This window comes from Orcinus orca, chromosome 3 (assembly GCF_937001465.1).
Source record: "Orcinus orca chromosome 3, mOrcOrc1.1, whole genome shotgun sequence".
In the NCBI taxonomy this organism is placed as follows: Eukaryota; Metazoa; Chordata; class Mammalia; order Artiodactyla; family Delphinidae; genus Orcinus; species Orcinus orca.
The window spans coordinates 153,115,811-153,140,998 of record NC_064561.1 but is presented as its reverse complement, the minus strand read 5'-3'; the positions used below and the strand labels follow the sequence as shown (position 1 = coordinate 153,140,998).

General features: G+C 37.5%; 1 protein-coding gene across 5 annotated transcripts in view; it reads right to left on the bottom strand.

The window, feature by feature from the left end:
• RICTOR (RPTOR independent companion of MTOR complex 2) overlaps positions 1–24,061 on the bottom strand; it is a 127,834-nt gene extending 103,773 nt beyond the window's left edge. For 3 of the 5 annotated variants that reach the window (XM_004265976.4, XM_004265977.4, XM_012531637.3), the window contains exons 1-2: positions 23,936–24,060; positions 23,717–23,764 (exon numbers count right to left, since the gene is read on the bottom strand). In XM_004265976.4, coding sequence (XP_004266024.1) covers positions 23,717–23,764; positions 23,936–23,984 — 97 coding nt within the window. In that variant the 5' untranslated portion in view covers positions 23,985–24,060. Of the gene's footprint in view, positions 1–23,716; positions 23,765–23,935 lie in introns of all 5 variants that reach the window. The other 2 variants (XM_033421235.2, XM_033421234.2) reach the window with 1 other exon arrangement.
• Positions 24,062–25,188: the final 1,127 nt, after the last annotated feature.

Here is a 25,188-nt window from a genome sequence, read left to right as displayed (position 1 = left end):
AATAAAGTCAGCTGGAAATAGTTAATAATTCACTTGAACAGAACTTCAATTAAAAGTTGTATGGGGCTTCCCTGGTGGCGCAGTGGTTGAGAGTCTGCCTGCCGATGCAGGGGACACGGGTTCGTGCCCCGGTCCGGGAAGATCCCACGTGCCACAGAGCGGCTGGGCCCGTGAGCCATGGCCGCTGAGCCTGCGTGTCCGGAGCCTGTGCTCCGCAAAGGGAGACGCCACGGCAGTGAGAGGCCCACGTACCGCAAAAAAAAAAAATAATAAAAAATAAAAGTTGTATGGATATATAATATCAATAATTAGAATACTGTCTATAATCTTTATTTCAAATCATTATTTTGAATAAATCACAAAATAAATCGATACAAATGGCTTAAAATACTTTTAAGTTTCAAATGACAGAATATTCCTCCCAATTTTCCTTAAATATTTTCTGTAAAGAATAAAATAACAATGACATTATATAGTGGGGACAGTAGAGTGGGAACACAGGTTTCCCCTCTAGATTGTATTTAGTCATTTTATTACTTATATAACTGAAAGTACAAATGTCTCCTACAATGTATAGTTTTGATCTATCCTGGGAGTAGCTTTATATTTAGATTCCTAAGTTTTATTCAACTGTACATTTCAGGGCTCACCAGAAGCCATATACTGTGCCAACTGCTTAGGTGAGGAATATTAATAAATACAAGATACGGTCTCAGCCCTGGAGATCAAAATTAAATGGGAATAGAGGTATATATAACACTTCATAGTAATACTATGGGAATAAGATAAAAGGAGGGTGTTTGATAGAGACTTCACTTAGACTGTATGACAAGTGAAGACAGGAAAACTGTTTTGTTCACACATGCATCCCCGGCCTGGAAACAATGCCAGGCACATGGTGGGTGCTAAATAAACACTGGGTAAGAAAGACTGAGCAAAAGAGTGAGACAGTTATTTGGGGATGGATTGACATGGGAACTGATTCTTGACCATAAGCAATAAGTTTTCTAGGCATATACAACAGGAAAAAGCAGAATGTACACAACAAGTAAACATGAAAAAAATATGGTATTTTCTCAAGGAATGGCAAGAAATTCAATATTCCCAAGAAAACAAGATGATAGGAAATATAGGAAAGTGGAGCTTCATTCCAATGGCCTTATAAGATATACTACGAAATTTAGACATCTTTGGGCAATGGATAATTATTAAGGAAGACATTTATGCAAGTGGATGGCATGATCAACTCTGTGTTTTAGAAAGACTGTAGGGGAGAAGAAAGTCAAGTTTAAATAGAGGTTACAAAAACCTTCCATGTAAGAAACTTCATCAGTAATGGATTAGAGCTGGAAGGAAAGGCAGGAGGAGGAATCAAGGATGAATCCAGGATTCTAGATTGGATATACTGATGTATGACACTATTTACTAATAAGTAATCCTAGAGCAAGTATAGATTTAGGGGAATTTTTTTTACCATTTGTAGTAAGCATATACACCAAAAATAACAAAAAACACCTTACATGTTATACCTTAAAATGATGAGACAAAATAATTGACTATTTGGCCTGCATCGGAAACAGACTTACAGACCAGTGGTTTTCAAACCTGTGTTTCTAAGAAATACATGAATTATAAGAAATACTGATTCCAGAATCAATATGCCTGGAAAGTGACCCACATTTGTACCATTTGTAGGAGGCACCCCAGTCATTCTTATGCACACTGAAATTTGAAAGATGATATAAAGACTACCACAATGTCATGTAACTAGATTCTGATATCCCTTTGGATTTATCTGATCTGAACTTTTGAAGAACAGATAAGAGCTACTCTATGAAATATGCTTCTGTATCATTTTCAAATAAGAATATATTACAATGTGAAATAATATCCAGACACAAAAATAACTATTAGTACATTATATGCTACAATATACTGTGCTAATATTTTTACATGAAAAATCTGTTTTAATCTCCATACGAACCATAGAAGGTAGGTGCTATTATTATCCTCCTCATGCTAAAAAGAGTCTTAGAGACATTAATTCACTTGCCTGAAGTCACACAAATACCAGACATGGTAATAAGATTTGAACCTAACCAATCTGACTCTAGAGTCTATCTCACTCCCCAAAATGCAATCGCCCTACAGTCTACCTCATTATACTGTTCTGCCTTTCAAAGGAGAATGTACCTTCAGTGTACACACCAGTTTGCAATTATACATTTACTTGTATGATTGGTTGACATTTATCTCCCTGTAAGTCAGCTCTGGTTCACCATTATGGTGTCATCCTAATACCTAGAATGATGTCTGACACACAGTAACCACCCCCCCAAAATTTTATTGAATGTCCCAGGTCACACTGTGAATATTAAAACACAAGAATTTACAATGGAAATACTGTCTTATGATTATAATAACAATAACTGTAGAAGAGATGTATATAAAAGAGGAGCAGATAAGAAAGATCACACTGCTTTAATGTATCTATTTTTCAAATTCTGAGGACCAAAACAAATTTACTCCCCCAAAACCTAACCATAAGTAACGTCTTTCTATTGCTTTGAAAAGGAATCTCACCTTCTAAGGTAAGAACATACCTATTTAATATAATTAGCAATGTAACTGCCATGACCCATTCAAATTTGTCAAATATAAAAATTTTAAATGACAATGTCTAGAAAAGGTAGAAATTTGAGCCTGCCATTTACCTTCAGAAAATCACCTTCCTGATCTTTGTCTACACACCCCCTCCCTCCAAGCATTATATCGATATTTACATTCATACCAGCACTAGAAATCATGTCCCCAGGTTGTACTAATTAGATAAAGAACTAAAGCCTAACTATTTACCTAATAATCTTCTAATCATTCCATCATTATCTGTTTTTAAATGGTAAGTAATTTGTGAATTTTTAAAGATTTTTCTGGTAAAGATGGCTTAGATGTTTGTGGTGGAAAATGAAGAAGAGCTGCTTGTTAGGAAAAAAAATATGAAGTGCTTTCTTAGAGTTCATCTCTTTCCCTTTTTCACAATAAAATTAGAGATCAGTAGAATGCTTGGGCTTAGAGATAACCGTAGTACAGAACTGTAACCAAATTCACAAAGCACTTTTACTTTATACACACGTACAAAGTATACACAAGTATATATACAAAGAATACACAAAGGACATTCACCAGGCTACAGAAAAGATTCAAAGAATCTTTGTCATGGCATTTATTTTAATGCTATTTTTCTGCAGAAAAACAGTATGAAAAGTACTGTCTGCAATTAGAACATTTTCTAATGTTAGTAAAAATAACTAAAAGCAATTACTATATAAAGATTACAATCACTGGATGTTCTGCTAAAACTTCTATGTCTTAATCTATTAAATCATTAGGTTTCCACAGTCCCCTAATTAGAAATCTTTTATTGTAAGAGAAAAATTCTGTTTCTCTCTGAAACAATTCACTATGTAAATGAACCCTGTAAAAGAACTGAACAGCTGTGCCTAAAAGCTGAGGCAATTAATTGTTATATACACCCAGCCTATTAGATTTATTTACAAAGTTAGTTGTACATTTTGCTTGTACAGCTACTTTCACGTTTTTTATGAAACATGACTATAGTTCAGATCACTTGTCTGACAGGTGGCTTCTATGAATGTAATTAAGGACTTCCCTCTTAGAAACTAATAAAGGAGCAAAGAGTACAAATACACTTTGGCTGCAAGACACAATTTGAGTGTGGGTTAGAAATCTGAAAAATGCTATTACAATGTTATTTTCTAACCTTTCCATTTGTATTCTTGGTTCTACATCTTACTGCCTAATTCCAGTATTTCCATCATTTAATTATTCACTATTTCTCATTGACCTAAGTCTCTCACTAGTTTTTACCCATCTTTTAAAAAAAAAAATGCTTCTGCCCACTGTTTCCCATTTTTTGAAGTGACATTACACCTTTCTTCTACCAAATCTCTCTGAGGCTCAAGTTAATTAATTCTTACCTCATCTTCTAAATTCTACCCATCAGGTATCTAGGCCACCATTCCACTAAAGTTGTTCTCTACGAGTTTACTATTTACCCAATACAAAGGCTTTTTCTCAGCTTTTCAAACTCCCTGACTTTTCCATTAGAGAACTACTGGCCAATGCTAACCAAATTCACCTTCTCTCCCTTGGTTGCTATAATTCACTGTCTTGGTCTTCTTCATACCTATTTTTCACTGTTCCTTGAGTACTTCTCTCAAAGGTCTGCATTCCCTCCTCCTATTTTATACTCTTTAATATTACCTAAAGTTGTATCATTTGCCCTCAGGTTTCTCTTTTCACTGTCTCCATAACTCTTAACAAATTCAATACAATGCCTCAAAATTTCAATTCTACAGTGTATCTTCAATTAAAGAAACAAATATCTGTTTTTATGTTTGGTGGTCTGTCTACGTCGAATTCAGTATGTCCTGTGATCAAATTAATTCATCCTTTAAGGGAAAAAAAAAAAAAAGCTTTCCAAAATTTCCTTCTTTAGGCAATAGTAATATTGTCTGAACTAGAAAATTACGTTCAGGTAGTCAACAAATATCATTGAGACATCTTAGCATATGTATCTTCAGCACCTCTTCTACAGACTATATCACAACAGTATCTTATTTTTATACTACTACTAAGTTCTGAATCAGTGCCTTGCTGATATTGCCGTATTTGGCATTGTTTATGTTTTTATGGTTATATACATCAAAGAAGACACACCTCACCTAAAATTATCAAGACAAAAACATATTGACTACTCTGGAGTCCCATGCATATGGGAAACACATGATAAATTAAGCTTTTTCATGAACCTTGGGCAATGGTGATCTTAATTGTGCAAAAATGCCATAATATACAATTGATCTGTGTAATTCAAGTGCAAACAAGTCCTCTAGTTACAAATTTACTACTTGTTATTCTTCTGTACATTCCACTTGGGCATGCATAAATAATTGCATTAACACCAATAATCAAAATCTAAAAGTAAATTTACAAATGCTGTTTGAATTTTAACCTTTAAAAGCTCTGAACTATTATAAATATAACAATATAATGCATTTCTTTGGTTATATCTTGCATGAACAGGAGGTCTGAATATGATCCACCCTAACTGCTAATATTTTTATATTTATTTATGCATTCTGATAGTGCTTTTAAACATAATTCTTTCCATACTTCTACTATACGACCTTCAGATGATCCTTCATCGGACATGCTGGGGTTAGATAGGTTTAGGAATTCAAATTTTTTTTAATTTTAAAGGTAATATACCACAGATTTAACAATCCCAACAAGGTTAGGGGCAGTATTACATATTCACATACAGTAATATTTTTTAGATGAACATGTGAGGAGACACACTGAGATAATATAAATTCTGGTCAGGTTTTGCTGCCAAATGAGTTTAGGTCAGGTTACGTTTTGTCAGGTCACATTATTTCTGAAAAACAGCTTTCATTTTCAGAGTTTTTGGTTTTTCAAAATTGTGGATAAGAGATTGTGGGTCTGTACAATTAATATTACCAACAGTCCAGATCCTTCATTCTTTTCTACAACAAAGTCATTGAAAGTCACTTTTTCCATTCTCCCAATGACACAAAATATGCCAATATTGAAGTATAAATTTAGATCTCCTTATTCAAGTTGGATAAGGTTTAATACGAAATAAACCATATCACTCCAGGAAAAAAAACTTGTTTGTCAGCACAGAGAATTTAACCCCCAACAAAAAACTTTTCTACCAATTCAGAATAAAGACTTATTGTTTATGATAAAAATACTATTGGAAAGAAGGACTTCTGGCCTTCAGGGCAACTACCTGGCTACTAAAGTACATCTGTGAACTACCGACATGGGTACTACCTGGCAGCATGTTAGAAATGCAGACTCTTGGGCCCTCCCATACCTACCCAATCTGACTCTTCATTAAATCAACATCCCCAGGTGCTTCATTTGTACATTTACGCAGAAAACGTTAACCTAACAGGCCTAACTGCTTTTCCTTAAAAAGGTCTGCCTACCAGTTCAGTCACTGGCTTACATCCGGAAAAATACTTGCAGAGGTTTCCTACAGCCCTAACTGGTAAGAGTGGCTCACTGGGCCTAAACCATTTATGCAAACAAGGTTTTTGCCAAACGTCTGCTTTCATTCTGTTAGTCTGGAATTTTGTTACCTGCCAGGCAGAGGCTGCCTACTTCTCAAGTCCTCAATAAAAACCCTGGGGCTGAGTCTCTAACAAACCTCCCTGGTGGACAATATTTCACGTGTTATCACAATTCATTGCTGGGAGAATGAAGCATGTCCTATGTGACCCCACTGGGAGAAGACACAAGACTCTTGTGCCTGGATTCCCCGAGATTTCATCCAATGTACCTTTCCTCTTTGCTAATTTTGCTTTGCATCCTTTTGCCATAATGAGTCTTCCTAGCAAATTACTGAGGTCGTGGGGACCTCCAAAACAAGACTAGAGCTAGAGAACCACTGCTGTAGAGCTTAAGTGCATGACTTAAGGAGTGTGGGCTTACCCCAAGACAAGGAATTCATCAGCCATAAAGTCTGATACACTGAGAAGAACACTCATGCAAAAGGGGCAGAGAACAAAGAAAAGTATCTCTGGGTAAAGCTGCAAACAGAAACAAAACAAATAAAAAGAGACTTCCCTGAGATTCTAAGCCAACCACAGGTGTCTTTGGAACCTAGATATATTCTTTTGCATGATCCAAAAAAAAAAATCTCAAAATGAGAATTTTAATTTAAAGTAGCCCTTGGTATACCATATTCCTGGGCAGCAGAAGCAAATTCAACCATCAACCACCACCTCAACCCACCCACCCACCCACCCAACTAGGTAGCCACCCTTAGTCTGAGTAACCTAAAAAATTTAAGTGCACAAGCAAAAATCATAAACACAGAAGGAAACGTGAAAACAAGCCACTATCAACAGAAACAATAAACAAAAAAATCTTAAAAGACTGTAAATATTAGAAGTACCATATACATAATACAAACAATGAAATAATTATGTTTTATATATCTAAAGCAGGGAGTTTGGCAAACTTGTTCCATTAAGGGTCAGACTAAGTATTTCAGGCTTTGAAAGGTATAAGGTCTCTTTCGCAACTAAACTCAGTAGCCGTAGCACCAAAGCAGCTGTAGGCAATACTTAAATGAGCACAGCTATGTCTCAATAAAACTATTTACAAATGCAGCATCTGTAAGCCTTACTTGCAAAATTTGCAGGCCATAACTTGCAAGCTTCTGGTTTAAAGGAAAGAAAGGACTGAAAATATGATTCAAAATTTACAAACATCCAAGCAGAACTTCTTGAAATAAAAATAGCATGATTGAAATTTAAAAAACTCATTGGGGGGATAAACAGAATAAACACAGCTGTGGGGAGAACTAATGAACTGAAAGATACATCTGAAGGTATTATAACATGATCCCCAAGAAAAAAGGAGACAAAATACATGAAAAAATTTAAAAAACAAGAAAGATAATGAGAAAGTCTAACATGCATTTAATAAGAATTCCTAAACAAGAAAAAATGCAGGAGATGCACTACTCAAAAAGTCAGACTGAGAATTTTTCAAAATTGTTCAAAAACATGAAAAATACTTAGAATCAGGATGCCCAATGAATTTCAAAGTAGGACAAATAACCATCTAAACACATTTTATTCAAGATGTTTCAGACCAAAGCAAAAGAAATACTACAGACTGAAAAGACAGATTACACAGAAAGAGAAGCAATATGACAGACATATTCAAAAAATTAAATTAAAAGTGTGTGAACCTTGTGTATGAATCCTGACTCAAAATGATATCTGTAAGACAATCAGGAAAATTTGAACACTAAATACTAGATGATATAAAGAAATCATTGTTAATTTACTTAGTTGTGCTAATAGTATTACAGTTATATATTTAAAAGTCCTTATCCTTTAGAAATACACACTGATGTATTTACAAATTAAATAATACTTGCCTAGGATTTGCTTTAAAATTATCCACAAAGGGAGGAGGAAGATTTACACATGAGGTAAGACTGCCCCATATGTTTACGATAGTTGAAGTAGGATAAGGCGTACATGAGGGTTCCTTATATTTTTTTCTCTGTGTATGTTTGAAATTTTTCATAATAGAATATTTTTAATGAAAGTCTGATAATCCCAAGTGTTGACAAAAGTATGGATCAAGAGCAACTCTTACATATTGCTACTATGATATACATATATTTTTTCATATAAGCAGTAATTCTACACCAAGTTATATAACCTAGAGTAACTTACGTATGAGTACCAGGATTCATGTACAAGACCATATATAAAATCATTGTTTATAAGAGCAAAAAACTAGAACCAAATGTCCATGATTAAAAGAATGGATAAATCACTATTATTTATTTAATAACATTTGCCTTCTGGGTTTTCACCCTAGCACTTACCGACACTATACTAGGGTCTTTGAACAAATTTTCTCATGTAATACTTATACTTCAACGATACTATTTCTTGCCTACCTCTTCTAGTCTCACATCCTCCACTCTTCCTCTCCTCAAGCGCTTTCTTTCTCTGGTTCTTTCCTATCTCTGGGCCTTTGGATCAATATTTTATGTTCCTTCTACCTGTTGAAGACTTTCCCCCTACTTCTTCACTTGGTGCCTCCCCATTAGTCCTGGATCAACTAAATATCACTGCCTCAGAGAAGTTTTCTCTGACCAACCCCCTAACCACCTATCAACTCTCTTTCACATACTCCAATTTTACATTATTCAGAGCATTTATTCATACTTAAAATTCTGTGTTCACCTGTTTACTGTCTGTGTTCTCCTTACTAGAACATAAACTCCTCAGGGGAAATATTCAATGTTTTTCACCACTGAATCACCAGCAAAAGAACAGTACCCAGCACACAGTTAAGGTAAATAAATATCTGTCAACTATGACTGAGGGAGGCAGGAGTGAACATATTATTACAATATTACAAGAAAGGTAACATACAATATACTATAGAAGCCCAAAGAAGGAAGATGTTCCACCCAGCTGAGGAAATTAAGATTAACTTTGTAGAAAATGTGTTTCTAGCTAGAGTGAAGAGAGTAGATTGGGAAAGGATAGAACTAGAACAGGGATAGTAGTTATGAAGCCAATGCAATCACCCAAGAAAGAAAATGAGGCCTCAAGAATGGCATGGCAACAGAAATGGAAAAAAGATTTTACCAGTATTTCAGAGATAAAATCATTATTATCTGGTCACAGATTTGATGTGTAGAATAAGGACAAAGAATGAGGCTAGAATGTCTCCTGGGTGTCCTCCTGGGTGACATGGCCCCATTAAAGTAATTCTCTTAAAACCCAAATGGAAAATATAGAAAGATTTTTAGAATACTAAGATAATTAGTTAAGTATGAAACACAGAAAGCTTGAAATACATGACTACATTGTTAAGATGTTGAGTAAGCCATGAAAAAATGGGCCTGGAGCCCTCAAGCTAAACACAAATTTGATGGTCATTTATTCAGCCAATAAAGACTTACCAAGCACATATAATGTGCTGGAGCTGTTCTAGGCTCTGGGGATACAATGGTGAACAACACAAAGTGCTTGTCCTCACAAAACTTACATTCCAGGGAGACAGACAAACAATACTGTAATTGGCAGCAGTGACAAGGGCTACAGAAGAAAACAATACAAAAGAATAGAAAGTGGGCTTCCCTGGTGGCGCAGTGGTTGAGAGTCCGCCTGCCAATGCAGGGGACATGGGTTCGTGCCCCGGTCCGGGAAGATCCCACATGCCGCGGAGCGGCTAGGCCCGTGAGCCATGGCCGTTGAGCCTGCGCGTCCGGAGCCTGTGCTCCGCAACAGGAGAGGCCACAACAGTGAGAGGCACACGTACCGAAAGAAAAAAAAAAGAATAGAAAGTGATGGAGATGAGGGCTACTTTAGATAAGATGATCAGAGAAGGCCTCTCTGATAAAGTGATATTTGAACAGAGTTAAATAAAGTGAGGGAGCAAGCCTCCCAAGATTAGGGGAAGAATAATCTAGACAGAATGTAACAGAAGTACGAAGGCCCTAAAAAGAGAATAAGAGTAGGAATGAAAAAAAAGGAGGCTGTTTTGCCAAATATAGTGAACAAAAGGAAAAGAGTTAGGAAATGACAACGGTTGTGAGGAAGCCAGGGACTAGATTATAATGGCAGTCATCACATATAGTGGTTGTATACTTTTTAGAAAAATTATCTTCTCACACATATTCCAGTACAGTGCTAAAATACAGCAGATGCTCGATGAATTCTTTTCAAATTAATGAGTGAATAAATCACTGAGTTAATGAATTCCCACTACATTTGAGTCCAACTTATATTTAACTGTTTCCTGAACTCCAATTCATCCCAAAGGACAAACCAAATACCAATTTAAAAGTCTAAATTTTAAGCTTTAATAATCTTCAGAAGCAGAATTTTTAAAATGTTTTGAACAGTGACATCACCACTAGAACAAGTACATGCCCTTCCAAGAGGACTGCTTAGAAGGAAAACATTTACTTCGAAGTATGTAATTTCTAGATTGCCTGCTAAAACAACACATCATGTGATAAATCCTTCACACAATTTGAAATGTTCTGATAATCAAAATATCATTTTAGACCAAGTCCTGATCATGGTAGACAGCAAAAAATTACCACACTAGTTCAGCTCTAGGCTAGGAAAAAATCATTTAAAATAATTTGGGAAAAAATTCATGTACCAGTAGGTAACAAGAGCAATAACTAATATAATCCTGAAAAAGATGGTGCAAAATATAGATTTACCGCATTTTACCATTCCTAATACAATCAAACAAGCCCTCACTCAAAATTCACCACTAAAAACACGTATTCTTTCTTTCTTTTTTTTGGCTGTGTTGGGTCTTCGCTGCTACGCATGGGCTTTCTCTAGTTGTGGAGAATGGGGGCTATGCTTTGTTGCAGTGTGCAGGCTTCTCATTGTGGTGGCTTCTCTTATTGCAGAGCACGGGCTCCAGGTGCACGGGCTTCAGTATTTGCAGCACATGGGCTCAGTAGTTGTGGCTCACGGGCTCTAGAGCGTACGCTCAGTAGTTGTGGTGCACAGGCTTAGTTGGTCCGCAGCATGTGGGATCTTCCCGGACCAGGGCTCAAACCCGTGTCCCGTGTATTGGCAGGCGGATTCTTCAGCACTGCACCACCAGGGAAGTCCCAAAACAAGTATTCTTTTGGGAGCTAATAATCCACACTCAGTTTAGATCTGTTCAGTGAACTGAACAGTCTAGACTCAGAATCAACAAGGATATTCCAAGGTTATTAAATGTTCCCACCTTCAGGGAATTCCAGTCATTGTTTTCCATAATTCCAAAGAGTAGATGCATAAAAATATTTTAAATGGAGTGAATACTAATATCTTTAAAATTACCAACATTTAGAAAATGCACTTCATCAAAACTTCTTCACCTTCAGTATAGTTGAATATTTTTGTTTCACTTTCATATTTACTCTTGCTTTTGCATATTGAAATAAGTAAAATGCTCTTTATTTTACTCATCTATGCTAAGCACATGTTGCCAAGTTGCTGTCAAGTATTTAATCAATTTCCTATGCAATATTCAGTTCTAAGTTCTTCGGGATATGCATACCAAGAGATGGGCAGTGGAATCTTTTTCTAACAAAGCATCACCGACTCAGAGACAAAAACCTAAAATTCAATGAAGAATTAATTAAAAAAAAAAACTTGACAATTAAAATTTATTTTAAATCAAGGAATATAAAACACTATCAAGTACGGGAAAAGAAAAATGTGAAGAGTCACCAGAAGACTAGAAATAGAATAAGAGAAATACAAATCGATGAGAGAAATTGAAAAAAACAAGGGTAAGATGGAGAAACAATCACACGAAGACACTTTAAAACTATTAATGATGTCTTCCACATGAGATTATTGCAGTGAAGACCAAGAACTGTTTACCATCCTCCCTTTTTCTCCATAGAAATACTAAGCCAATTTCTGTAACCATTCCACCAATTTAATTAGGTCAACACAAGACTTTTATTGGATTGGAATTCTAGTTTTTCCAACTTTCTAACTGGTAGCTTTGAACTCTTTACGGTGATTTATCTATAATTTTTCTTTAAATAGTCATTATGAAAAAAATTCAAGAAAAAAAAAATTCACCTATCTAGATGTTTTCATGGCTAAAACATTAAAAGGTCAGGCTAAAGAGGAAAAAACAGATATTCAGAAAATGATTTTAAATGTTTTAAGTTGGAATTAGTGTAATTATTCCAAACTCTAACCACTCATATAAATCCACTGCCCAACCAAATGAAAAAAAATCCATACACATCATGACATACCTAACACACATAAGCAGACTTGGATTAAAATAACTTTAACTTGGGCTTCCCTGGTGGCGCAGGGGTTGAGAACCCACCTGCCAATGCAGGGGACATGGGTTTGAGCCCTGGTCACAGACGACCCCCACATGCCACGGAGCAACTAAGCCCATGTGCCACAACTACCCAGCCTGCGCTCTAGAGCCCGCAAGGCACAGCTACTGAGCCCGCGTGCCACAACTACTGAAGCCTGCGTGCCCAGAGCCCGTGCTCTGCAACAAGAGAAGCCACCGCAATGAGAAGCCCACGCACCGCAACGAAGAGTAGCCCCCGCTCACCGCAACTAAAGAAAGCCCGCACGCAGCAACAAAGACCCAACACAGCCAAAAATAACATAAATAAATAAATAAATAAATTAGAAAAGGCAGCTTGTCCAGAGTCAAAAAATTCTAAGAGGCAAGGTCAAGATTCAAATCCAGATTCAAATCCACATCTATCTGGTTCCAAAGCTCAGGCCCTTAGTTACAGTGTTAGACTGTGTTAATGTATCATGCAGGTAGCATGTTATTAAATGTTATTTTGTCCATATTAGTACCCTATATCTATCTTTATACATATAATCCTACTATCCATATTGTAGACATATATAACAACTTTGTCGAGTCATACCTCACCTACCTTGAACTATGCTATGAAGCAATTACCTATCTGGAAAACAACCAGGATGCAAAATCAAGCACTCCAAAAGATACCAATAAAAATTCAAAGTATGTATCATCACCAAGTTTATTCACTACAGTTAGTATATGTTACTGACAGCAGAGCCCCTTAATTCCTCATAATCACAACCTAATTATCCCTATTTTCCATATAGTGTTAATAAGTCCAGTTATACAGTTTGTATTTTACAGCACAGTAAAACTAAAAACATAATTTTTAAAGTAGCTTCCATATATGCTTAAAAATAGAAATAATATTTATACACACACATCTGTCCCAAATCTACTCATATTCAAGTACCCCCAGTGAATATTTAGTGGTAATATTGTTACTTACTTTAAAAATAGTTACACTTTTTCCTGTGGTACTTTTATAATAGAGACACAATCACCGATATAAGTAAAAAATTTTTCCTAGGACTCAAAAATTAAATCTAAACTTTTTTAACAAAACAAAATAACTATTACAAGAAACAATAACATAGCAAAAGGCAACTGCCATAGTTTATCCAAATCTCTTAATCTTTTTATTTCCTTTTGAAAACTAACCAGCATTTTGAAAAATTTCTTCCGTTACGCTAGGTAAAACAGTATACACTTATATATTCAAAACAATGTTGAAACATGAACACACAACACTGAATTCTCCCGTGACAAAGGAGAAAAGGTCTATTTTAAGGTTTATTAAAAATAAGAAGTGATTTAAACTTTTTTAAGACTACACTAATCTAAAATTATAACTTTTTAACTCATTAAAAAGTTATAAACTCTTACGTTAAGAATTATTCTTACATGACATACGAAATCTTCTACAACATAAGAATTAATCCGACCTGCTTTATACCAAGTTATGACATTCGAAAATACCATTAGAAATTACAACATATAAAGTAAAACCACATGTCACTCTAAATAAACAAGATAGGAAATAGCTATCTGTATTCAAATATCCCATTACCATGATTTTATACGAATGTTATGTGACAGATATGATTAAAATCTTACCTACAACACGTGTTAAATAAAACTTTCCACAATATTCCACTTGCCACCCCAGATACTGCTGTATAGCTAAAGGTTCAAGTTCACAGCTCACCTACCTCCAACCTGGAGTCTTCTCACTTTTTCTGCAACTCTATTCCCGTCAGTTTTTCTTTTTCTCATTTTTCTTGGGGGAAGGGGTTGTGGTGATGGTGGTGTGGTGAAGGTTAGGGAGTGTATTATACAGAATTATGAGTGGAAAAAAAACCAGGGCAATTAAAAGTTTTATAGGGATGAACATTAAGCATGGAAATAACTAGCAATACTATTTTAAGATGTGATTTCTCAAAGTATGAAACTATTGATAAAAATATATATGTACACACATCTAAAAACAGTTAAAATACACTTTCATCTGGCAAGTTGTTTCTTCTTAGCAACTAAAAGTAAATTACTTGGCAATCTTCTTTGTTTACAGCTTCTGTGTTTCTTCACTATTTATTCATTATAAGAAACATGTGAAATTACACTGGGTTCTGAACAAGATTACTAAAATCCCTGCAAGTGGCAATTCAACTCTTGTTTTGCTCCTTTAATAGAGTGTTAATTTCCCCAAACACTGTTTATCCTTTACCCAAATAACTAGAGGGTAGGGTGTCTGGATTTGGCAATGAAACAGTGCATGTTTTTCAGGATAAGCTTAATTTCAAATATTCTCTCTCAAATATAAACTGTCAGGCCACATGTTTAAATTTTGAAATCAGAAAATACGGTCATTTTAGCATGGAAAATAACAAAAACACTACTCATCCCACTTATAGTCTCTATTTCCAAATTGCACACATCTAGAAATAAGTTTGATACAAATTTATAGAGCCCTTTGAACATGCAATATTAATAACGGGGAGAGGAGACACATATACTACAAAACAATGAAAGAAAAAAATCATTTATGCTTGGGTTTGGAATGCAGCCAAGCATCTATACACTCTTAATCAGAAGCACACAATTACTTCACAATATGCCTAAAATCTCTCAGTCCAGTCCAGCACTACCTTCAAAGGTTTGAAAAGCCCTAGCCCAAAATACAATCAGCCTTCAATAGTTAAGAGATTTATATACAGAACTCATCATCAACTTTTTCTCAACATTATCTTCAAATACTGAATAATATGCCAGGAACATGTTAATTCACAAAATTACGCATGATTTTTAAAACACTGATCCAGGGCTCTAACTATTCAAATACTACACTTTTATGCAAAGGTCCTAACAGATGTCAACACTTCTATGAGGACTCTCCTCTAGGTCATTCCTTACCTATCTCCCATTTTTTTCTGAATTCCTCTGGCTTATGACTCCTTTATAAAGATAACTGGCAGGTGCTTCAAATACTATGCCCTGTTACACGTATATCCCAAATATAAAACTCCTTAAAGCCAAGAATTATGCCTTCCTGATTCACATTAACACTTACTAACCTGATAATATACTAAAAATATGCTGTCTTGATATTAACAAGCCACTACAAATCCAAATTCTTCAACATTTTGGGATTAAAAAAATGGCAGAGTAATTGAAGGAGCCAGATTCTTTAAAATCCAGGTAATTAAGGTTAAAAAGCTCTTCTATACTGCTTACTGAACTCAACTGACTCCTTGAACAGGCATGTTTGAAGCCCTGGCACATCCTCAATTTTATTATATTATATATAAATTTCATCATTACCAGGCACATTGCTCAGTTTATGCAATCTGTATGGCTAGAGGACTTTGTAACAGGAATTTTAAGAAGGTACTTAGGTTTAGGTTCTCTTTCAACCCTATGACTCTGAACACATGAATGTTATATTCAGCTAGTTTTACACAATTATTTTCAATTTAGTTTGGCATCTATATAGTCTTGTAAGTACATTCATCATAGTGATATAATTTAAAAGTAGCTATTCAGCTTTAACCTGGCCACACTAACAAAAAAGCACAGATAATACAAAACAATGGATGATCCAAAAAGCATTAACAGTCAACTCTCAACTATTCATATTTGGATTACCTAATAAATATTTTAGCCAGTTTACATCCACTATTCTAAGAGTATTTGCTTAGGAAATAAAAATTGATGCTAATAATTCAAATGAAAGATACATCAATCTACTGTAGGGGAGGAAAAAATATAAAATCTTCCCAAACCACATATAAATAATGCTATTGAGATTATATTTAGCAATCTTCCACCATTATTCACCTTTTTCTTAAGTGTAGGTAACTGAGAGTGGACTGTATTTAGCTTGTAATAGAAGTACAGATACACAGGCACGCAAACCAGTCACTGACCCCACTGTGCTTTTCACAGCCCTATTTCAGTAGCCTGAGACCTGAGAGGGGGAGGAGGTAGCAAGTCACTGCAGATGATCACTTACAAGGAAATTGAGAGTTGACTATAATTTACATTTAAAGTGCTATGAAACACCATACTGCTACATGTATTCATTGCTGTTTATGGGAATCCTTCTCACAGTAACTTAACAAGAGATTTAACAAGGCTCTCTCTTTAACCTTTCAATATCCCAGAAACATCGTGATATCTGAGAATCACAAAGACTGATGGTGAAAGTGCTACGCATGGAAAGTAGTACGCATTTCAGAGATCAGGAAACTGAAGCCCAGAGAAAGTAGCATGCCAAGATCATCCTCAGATTAAAGAAGAGAAGAACTGAGTTCTCCAGAACCCAACTTCAGTGCTATGCCTCTCAACCTCTTCAACCCCAAATTCTCCACTTGGCTTCAAAGATCACAATCTTACTAATTTTTAACTTTCTTCTCTGTTTTTCGCCCCTTTCTTCTTATTGATTCCTATGTTGTGACACATACTCTAATCAGCTTATCCTCTAACATTCAGATCTTCAGCTCTTCCTCCATTTACATTCTTCCCTCTCTCAAGGCCCTAAAGCAGAGAACAATCTGATCACAAGAACAACTACAAAAACATCCACTGCAGCATTCACTACCTCTTACACATCTCTGACAGAGTCAATCATCTGAAACTCAAAGTGAAAAGCTGAACACATTATCATCTCTTCCAAAATGATTTCTCCATTTCTTGGCACCATCGCTTTCATTGTCCCTCAAGTTTGCAAACTTAAAATACTCTTTTACTTCTACTCTCCTTAATACTGTGCTCCTTTTCTCATCTCTCTCTCCATCCCTCCTTACAATAAATGTCTCGGTTATTATTATATGATATATGCTGGGGAAGAAGCTTAAATTCTAGTGAGAGAAGTAGTGAACAAGGAACTTAAATAGGCAATGGTAAGTGATATTTACAAAGTAATAAACAAAAAATGTGGAAAAGTAGAGGAGGAAGCAATGAATTCCCACTGGGATGATAAGGAAGGATTTTCCCAGAAGTGGCATATGACCTAGACCTTAAAGAATTAGGATTTCTCTAAAGAGTGCTGAAAATGGAATTCTTGGCAGAGAAAACAACCTATGCAAAGAAAAGTAAATAGACACTGCATGCCATGTGCAAGGAAGAACAAACAGTCGTCTTTGACTAAAGCAGGGATTCTCAATCACGGGCATAACACAATCTCCAAGGGGAAAGAACAGGAATGGGGAGGTAGGTACTTTAGGCTAGCAAATTCTCCCCAACCCCCTTTGAAAATCACTGTGTGAAAAGAAGGGAGGAAGTGCGTTACACAAGTGAACTATGTGGAGAGGCAGACTGATTTAGAATAGTATGGTTAAGATAGTACAGAAGAAAATACTTCTAGAATAAATCATAAAAGGCCTTCAATGCCAAGCTAGGAAATTTGGACTTTATTCTGTGAGCAAAAAATGAAACCTGTAAAGTGTGTGTATACAGTTTTTTGTTTGTTTTTGTTGTTGTTGGTTTTGTTTTGTTTTATGTAAGGGAATGAGATCAGTTCCAGATTTCAGGCAATCATATAGCAGAGGGAGTGAAAAAAAGAGAAAAAAAATTTTACTGTCATCCAAATGAGATAATGAGGATGTGAACTAGACCAATGACAATGAGAATAGAAGGAGAGAGAGATTTCAGAGGCAAACTGGGGAAACGTGGCAAATGAACCAAGAAGATGAGCAATAGGTCTCTAGCTTGAATAACAGAGGACGGTGGTGGTACCTAGAAAGTGAAAAGTGGGTATGTGTTGGAGTGCAAAATTTTATAAACCACAACTCTGAGATGATTACCAGACATACATGCTAATATGTTTTGCAAGCTTAGAAGAGAAAGTATGAATAAAAATGTAATTACTGTAACCATCTCAATTCATGGATTCTTGAATCCATGAGTGAAAAGGGTGCTCAGGGAGCTAGCATCAATAAGAGGGCAGACAAGAAAATCAAGGACAGAACCTTAGGGCACACTTGCTTAAGGAGCTGGAAGTCCAGCCAGCAAACAGAGAAGGAGAGGTAGGAAAAGAACCAGGAGTTTTAAGAATAGCAATAGTGTAGTAGCTACAAGTGCATGATCTGCAGTTAGTCACTCACTAGCCCTGTGACCCTGGCTGAATAACTTACCTTTCTGAGTTTCAGTCTGTTAGATTTTGAAAGCCTATACCTTCAACTGTAAAATACGGATAATAGGAGTACCTCAAAGAGTTATCGAAGATTAAGAAAAATAATGTTTTAGTGCCTGGAACAAAACTACTAATACAGTAAGTAGTCCTAATAATAGAATGGGGAACTTAAAAATACCAATGAATTTTGCATGAGGTTACTAGCATCCCTTAAGAAACTATTTTAAGTACAGGGGGAGAGCTGTGTTTACAAGACTAAAGGAGTTAAGGAAGAAAACTGTGTGTAGAGCCTACAAAAAAATAACTGTTTTGAAATCTTTGTCCTTATCATTCTACTCGTCTCACCATCATTCCACGCTTAGCAAAGTACCTGCTCCATATGAATACAACAACAAATGCTGAACACGAGAAAACTGAGCCAAAAGAAGGAAGAAATGAAGAAGCAAGAAATCTTAGTTCTACAAAGAATCTTAGGGGAAACAGAATTAGGAGCATAAAATTCCTTTCCAGTTTAGCCTTGGAAATGAACAGAGATGATTTATCCTCCGACTCGGGAAAACAGAAGGTAAGTATAGGTGAAATACAAAGGGGAGAAGACAAGGGGATTCACATTAGACAGCCTCTGTCATCCTAATAAAGAAATAACTGTTCTCTGCGCAGAGTACGAGGATTCCAAAGTCAGTTTAGAATCTGGAGAAAACAAATTAGTTGGTTCCTCCATTCCAATATATATTCAACTTCATTTCTGTCTCCAATACCCCGGTCTAGTGTCCCATGATCTCTTAGATTCTACCAGGGGCCTCCAGAGCAGCTCCTCTGCCTACAGACTTTACCTTTCCCAAGGTGTGGTATATTCTCTTGAGAGCCCACATTTCCTTCCACTATGTCCACAATTCTTATAAGACGTCAAGCCCTCTGTGAAGCTGCCTGATTCTCTACCCACCAGAGTTAATCATTCTCTCCTCTAGGCTACTTCTGTTCCTTGTACAGTTTGATTACTCAGTTTATTGTTCCGTATCGCAATCACTTCTTTATGTCTGTTCCAGTAAACTCCTAAAAAGGGAGTAACATCTTCCTCATCTTTACTCCTCCAGCACTTAATTCAGCATTTCTTATATAAAAAGCAGTCAATGTTTGTTTTGTCTAACTGAAGTAAGGGATTAAACAACATGAGCAATCTCTTGACTAGAAGGAATCACAAAACAAAAAATTAAGTGTTCAAATCTGCATCATTCAGATAACCTTCCTACTTTCCTAGCTATTAAACAGCAGCTAAGACAGTCAATCTTTTTATTCCTACTAATGGAAAAGTAAAAGGATTGGACAGTCAAAAAATACAAAACTCAATACTTAAAAATAAATTATATTCTAACAGTTATATTTGAATATACACGTTTCCATGTCCCTGGAATTCACCTTGAACACAATAATTAAATTATACTAGGAAGGGCTTACACAGGAAGAATATTCTGTCTCTCTTCAAGTTATTCAGTACCAAGAAGAGATGTACTAGTGGACTGATAAAAAAAAACAGACTATCCTTGCAGTGGAAGTGGTTAAGGGAAGCATTTTGGTTTCAAACTAAACTGGCATGCAAAACAGAGAGAGTATTTAATGATACCAATAGCAAGTATCACGGACTTTCATGATTCAGTACAGTAGTTGTCTGAACAAAACTTAAAGCAACAATCACCAATATATCAACTATAGGATCTCCTACAATGAAGTTCCTGAACTACATCAAAATTAATCCAAAAACAATTTTTAATTAAAGCACTTTCGTATAAACCATAGCACTAACATCAATATGAAAACCAAAGAACCTTAAGCCTCTCCTGGGCTTAAAGAAGCTTGCAAGGCTGGCCACGTCTTATTACTAAGAAATTTTCTGGAGTCTGGGAGAAAAATTCTAAGGTTCTGTTAAAGAAAATATCACATTTTTTCTTAAGTACATATAACAGATTGTTCCTTGCTTAGGCCTAATTCTGGTAATGTTACAGTTTTTTGTTTTTGTTTTTTTTTTTTTTTACAGTTGTTACATTCAAGAACTTATACAGTGCTGTATGTCAATTACGTCTCAGTAAAACTGGAAGAAAAAAATGATCACAGTTGGGGTGGGGGCACGAGGAAACTAAATGATGGGGGACATATAAGAGCTCCTTATATTTATTATATTCATACATTCACATATACTTTATACATTTTGAAGCTTTTCTTAATAAATTAAAAAAAATAAAAAGAACTCTAGTTCAGAAAGACTATACCCAATTAACTGTATGTCTCAAAAAAAGAAAGCTTCACTACCATAATTCCTTATTAAAAGTTTATAATATTCAAAACAATCGTCTGAAATATTTTAAATGTGATATAAATAATTTTGATTTCATAGTTTAGGAAAGCAACTAACATTTAGGTAACATCACTCACAAAGTACTACCACCCATGCTGAGTACTATATGACCTAGCTCATTTACTTATCACATTCTTAACAACCTTCAAGAATAACCTGAAATTAATCTCTTTTTTTTTTTTTGAGCTGAAGAAACCAAGAGTTAATCAAGGTCAAATAACCTGCCCCAAATCACCTATTATGTATCACAGCTGAGATTACAACTCAGAACTATTTGACTTTATACTACACATTGATAGCTCCTTCAAGAATTACAATGATCATGGCCTCTATTTTATAATGAACTTTGTTATACAGCTACACAGTGAATTTCTCAAAGGTTACATAAAAATAATGAGAATGAGAGCAAACACTGCCTTAGCGTTAAAAAAAATTTTTTGGTTACCCAAACTTTATCTAAAACATGCCGTAATCCAATCCACAAACAGCTGCCCTTCAGCTGCAACCCAGACTGCCCCACAGTTCTCAAATGATTACTAAAGTTTAATTCCTCATGAACTTTCTTCATGTTAGATCCACAAGCCTTCTTCTAACAATGAATGTTTGTCAGAATAGCAATTTCTCAAACAACAGAGTCACTATACAATGAATCTAACTCAGATTACTTTTTCAAAACTTCCTTAAGACTCTGGAACACAGTTCTCAAATGCCCTCTCACTCCTAGTTGTATATTGCTTTTGCAATCAGATTCAACTGGCTGTGTATATTTCATTCCAAACTGAAATACATCTTGTCAGGGCAAGCAGAAATAGCATTTTCTGCACTATTTGTATTATCCCAGAAACACCTAAGGACATAGGTATTTACTAAATTCTCAGGAAATATAGTATTTTAAATAGTAAATATACAGTTATCTGTGTACTTGAGTAAAACTGGAGTAAACCAAAGGTATCAAATTTGTACATAAGCTCTTTTACTACCCAAAATTTTGACACCAACCAGAGAAACCACTATATATAGGAGCTCAGTAAAGTCAATTTAAAGCACAACTATAACTTATTTCTAGCACCACATTCAAACAGGTCTTTAATACACAAATTAGACCCAAGATCTATCTAATAAATGGTCTTTTCACCTCCATCTAAAACATATGCGCATGTATAAAATAAATCACTAAAACTACATCTGCTACAAAACTCAAATGCTAAATTGAGCCCTGTGGGAATTTTGCTTATTTTGTTAGCAAATTTACTAGAAAATCTTTTTCCACATATATTGCATATAGACTTTTCATATGTGTGTTATACACAGTCAAGTTTCCAAACAGTTACACAAGTCAAAAGTTTTACATCTCCCTACAGTAATATTCAAACCCTATCTGCTGAAAAAATGTTCTAATTTAGTGCATTAGTGATCTAATTAGTTGTCATTTCTATTACTTAAGCCCTATTTTATTTTAGAAACTCTTCTGCCTGTAAAAGGACCTAGTTCACCCGAGACAAAGTCCTAGAACTTTCAGAATAAAATATTGTTACAAAAATGTACTCTTGTAGCTAAATAAAAACTAGGCTTTTAGTTTACAAAACAGTAATCTTACATTATGATACACAAAATAAAACAAATTAGAAAATGCGCTATGCTTTAAATACAGAGATGATCCTCAACAATGAGCCCACATCTAACAAATACTGTAGATAATAGTCATTATGTTAAGTAGAACGTAGGTTAAAAAATTTTTTTTTAATTTTATATAGAATGTTTAAAACGACGTTTTTTCAAACTTCCTAAAGTGCTTTTCAGATCTCAAAAAGGAAACTGAATTCTATACAGCTGAACCAGGTTACACGCTAAGTTACAGCCCGTGTGAAACACGACTTCTTCAGAATCAATAGACCAAATCTTGTTTACCGTGGAAGAGAAAAGAGAAACCTTGTATATAACTACTAAACGCTCAACGAGATATTGTCGAATAAACTCCAGTACGGTGACTGATAGAAGATATACTGGCCAGTAGCCGGCTGGGGTCCTTAAAAATATAGCAGGGGTTTACCCAGTTCCGAACGTGTAAACAAACCCATCGCCACTGCAGAAGGTAAACAATGAACCTGCAACGAGGGTGAGGGGCCGGCTTTTGCCAACTACAGTCTCAGAGGCCCGGGAAAGGGATACAAGAGGGAAATACAGCGTACACCAGACACTTCGCAGAAATCACGGGCTCCAGGTTTCACTACCGAGTTATCAATGCTGCGGGTCCCCCAGGGCAGTGGGCAAAGAGAAAAACAGTCACGCAGTCAGCAAGGACCGAGCAGGTCCGGCTTCGGCGCTGGGGGACGGGGAGGGCAGGATGTGGTCGCTCTTCCCTCAGACGTCCTCCGGCAACCTAAATAACAGCCTCTACCTCCCTCCGGCCGCCCCTGGGATTCAGCTGCTCGAGCTCCGGGACAGGAGGACAACGCTCCCCCGCGGGTCTAGAGAACCCAAAGGGTCGGCGACTCCGCCGAGTCCCGCTCGGTGCTCCCCGCAGCACCCAGAGGCCCGGAGAAGGGCTCGGAGCGAGGAAAGCGGGCACCGGGAAGGGGGATGGGTCCGGGGAGACTGCCCCCGGCTCGGCTCCCGCGGGCCGGCAGGCGGGGCTCGGGCTCTGCCTCCCGCACCCCCGCGGGTCCCGTGCGGGGCCGGACCCTGCCCACGGCCCCGAGCCCCCGGCTCCTCCCCACTAGGATGCCCTCGCCGGCGCCCGCGGCGCCCCGCGTTACCTCGGGTCAGATCCAGCGGGACGTTCTCCTCGCCGCTGTCATTCCGCCCTGCGCGAAACAGACACATAGCCCCAATTAGGATTCGCTCCCAGGCCAGCGGAGGCAGCCCTGGCTCCGGCCAGCGCCCCGGCTCGTTCCCCCCACCCATGACCAAGGGTAGGCAAGTGCCAGGGGTGGCGGTTGCCCGGCGGCGAGGGGTGAGGGCCGCAGCCGACTTACCTCGTATTCGGAGGTTCTTCAGCGAGCGGCCGCGGCCGACCGCCGCCATATTGACGGGTTTCAGTCACAACACCGGAAACCTCGCCCAATCGCGCGAGAACCCCTTCCCCTCCCCTCGCGCCGCGCCCGCCCCCCGCGGCGGCTGGCGGCGGGCGGCGGGTGGTGCCGGCTTAGCCCGGGGCGCGGAGGGAGTGCGGTGCCAAGTCGGGATCTTGATAGAGTCTGCGGAGCGCGCGCGCGCGCGCCCGCCCGTCCCGGAGGCGGAGGGCGCGGCGACGCGCTCGGCCCTCCGGGAGCACGTCCGCCAGGAGGGGGCATTTCCCACGAGGGGAATCCCATTGATGCGAGTTTGCAGCGTGGAGGATGCTTCCCCTCCAGCCGCCGCGGAAACCGTAGTCAAAACCGACACGAAGTGGGAGGAGGCCTTCATGCGCCAGGCTGGCCACCTGCTGAAACCATCCTGCATGATTGTTTTCAAGTCCTGAGATAGCCCTCCTTCCTTATTCGTCAATTAAAACGATTTTATTAAAACAACAACAAAAATACAAAACACTGTGCAGTTGTAACGTAACTAAATCCTGCCTAGAGTCGCTTTGCTCCAACCAAGTTAACACGTAACAAAGTTTATTTTCCAGCCTCACTGACCACCGTGCTAGGCAGCCTTGCACTTGATCTTCAAAGCCACACTCAGCCAGGCTGGCTTCTCTAAGTGGAAGTAGTCGGGTGGAAGTTTTGCTTTTGACCGCTTGTAGTAGGACCCGAGAACGGGGTGAAAAGTCGGGAGTGCCGGGTGGTGGTCCCTGGCGGTGGGTGGGATTGTTCCCGCGCACGCGCGGGGCCCTGGAGGCCCGAGGAGAGGGTTTCCTCTCTGCTTGGAAAGAGAAGCTGCTAAAGCCTCTGTCTGGGTTTTCCCCTCTGTGTAGCTCCTGAAACAATGGGCAATGTGGATGTTGTGGATTAATATTTTTTACAGATGAACCTAACAAGTATTAAGTGTAGAGACTTTAATCAATATATATACACCTGGCCCCTGACCCAGCAACTTTCTCTTAAACTAGATTAACTTTGAAGAGAGGGGTGAGCGTTTTGTCGCCTCCTGTTCCTCGACACTTGTCTTTCTATATTCCATGAGACTGGAGGTTAATTAACAGTGATCTTGCCTTAACCTGTCTTATCCCGGCTACTAGTTAATGCAGTGCCCAGCATAAATAAGTGTTCAATAAATAATGAGGTAGCTGAGTAAATGCCCTGGA